The 1,298-nt window shown below is 65.9% G+C and overlaps 1 protein-coding gene across 1 annotated transcript in view; it reads left to right on the top strand.

The window, feature by feature from the left end:
* Nucleotides 1–6: 6 nt before the first annotated feature.
* The window catches only part of LOC103619119 (blue-sensitive opsin-like), a 5,762-nt gene continuing 4,470 nt past the window's right edge, over nt 7–1,298 (top strand). The window contains exon 1 of the mRNA XM_017739202.1: nt 7–344. Coding sequence (XP_017594691.1) covers nt 19–344 — 326 coding nt within the window. The 5' untranslated portion in view covers nt 7–18. The remainder of the gene's footprint in view (nt 345–1,298) is intronic.

Raw genomic sequence — 1,298 nt, 5'->3', positions numbered from 1 at the left:
GCCGTCCCCGTGGCCGCCATGCAGAAGCTGCGGGAGATGCGGGACGAGCTCCCCGAGGATTTCTACATCCCCATGACCCTGGAGACCTCGAACCTGACGGCGCTGAGCCCCTTCCTGGTGCCCCAAACCCACCTGGGCAGCCCCGGCATCTTCACGGCCATGACGGCCTTCATGTTCATGCTGATCGTGCTGGGCATGCCCATCAACGCGCTGACCATCGTCTGCACGGCCAAGTACAAGAAGCTGCGGTCACACCTCAACTACATCCTGGTCAACCTGGCCGTGGCCAACCTGCTGGTGATCTGCGTGGGCTCCACCACGGCCTTCTACAGCTTCTACAACAGGTGGGATGTCTGGTAGGAGGTCACCGTGGTGTGGGGATGTTGGGTCTGGGGGCATTGGGTGGGTGGGACATGAGGTAGAAAGTCACCGTGGCCTGGGGACATTGGGTCCAGGGATATTGGAAATGGGGATGTTGGGTTTGGGGACACTGGGGGTGTGAGGTGTGGGGTAGGAGGCCACTGTGGCCTGGGGACGTTGGGTTTGGGGACATTGGGTGGGTGGGATGTCCGGTAGGAGGTCACCGTGGTGTGGGGACGTTGGGTCCGGGGACGTCGGGAGTGCGGATGCTGGGGGTGTGGGACGTGGGCTACAAAGGTCACCACGGCCCGAGGGTGTTGGGCATGGGGACAGCTGGCCAAGGAGCGCTGGGTATGGGGACATTGAGCCAGGGGACATTGGGAGTGTGGGACGTGGTCTACGAGGTCACCGTGGCCTGGGGACGTGGGGCGTGGGGACGTTGGGTGGGTGGGATGTCCGGTAGAAGGTCACCGTGGCCTGGGGACGTTGGGTCTGGGGGTGTTGGGTGGGTGGGATGCGGGGTAGGAGGTCACCGTGGCCCGGGGACGTTGGGCATGGGGACAGCTGGCCAAGGAGTTTTGGCTCGGGGGACGTTGAGCCTGGGGACATCGGGGGTGTGGGACGTGGGGTGGGAGGACACCATGGCCTGGGGACGTTGGGTGTGGGGACATCGGACATGTGGGGTGTGGGACAGAAGGTCACCATGGCCTGAGGACATTGGGGGTGCAGCACGTGGGGCAGAAGGTCACCATGGCCTGGGGACATCGGGCGTGTGGGACCCCGGGCCGAGGGACAGGGGGACACAAGGACACGGGGACGCGGGGACAGGGGATGCTGGGGCCGTGCGGGTACCGCGGCGTTGGCGCAGGGCAGCGTCCCTGTGGTCACTGGCCATGGGGGCCGTGGGGGGGGGGGTGCCGGGGGGGGGCGACAGGGTA

Source organism: Corvus brachyrhynchos, unplaced genomic scaffold (genome assembly GCF_000691975.1).
Source record: "Corvus brachyrhynchos isolate BGI_N302 unplaced genomic scaffold, ASM69197v1 scaffold807, whole genome shotgun sequence".
In the NCBI taxonomy this organism is placed as follows: Eukaryota; Metazoa; Chordata; class Aves; order Passeriformes; family Corvidae; genus Corvus; species Corvus brachyrhynchos.
The sequence above is the reverse complement of the archived record's forward strand: the minus strand, read 5'-3'. Positions and strand labels throughout refer to the sequence as shown.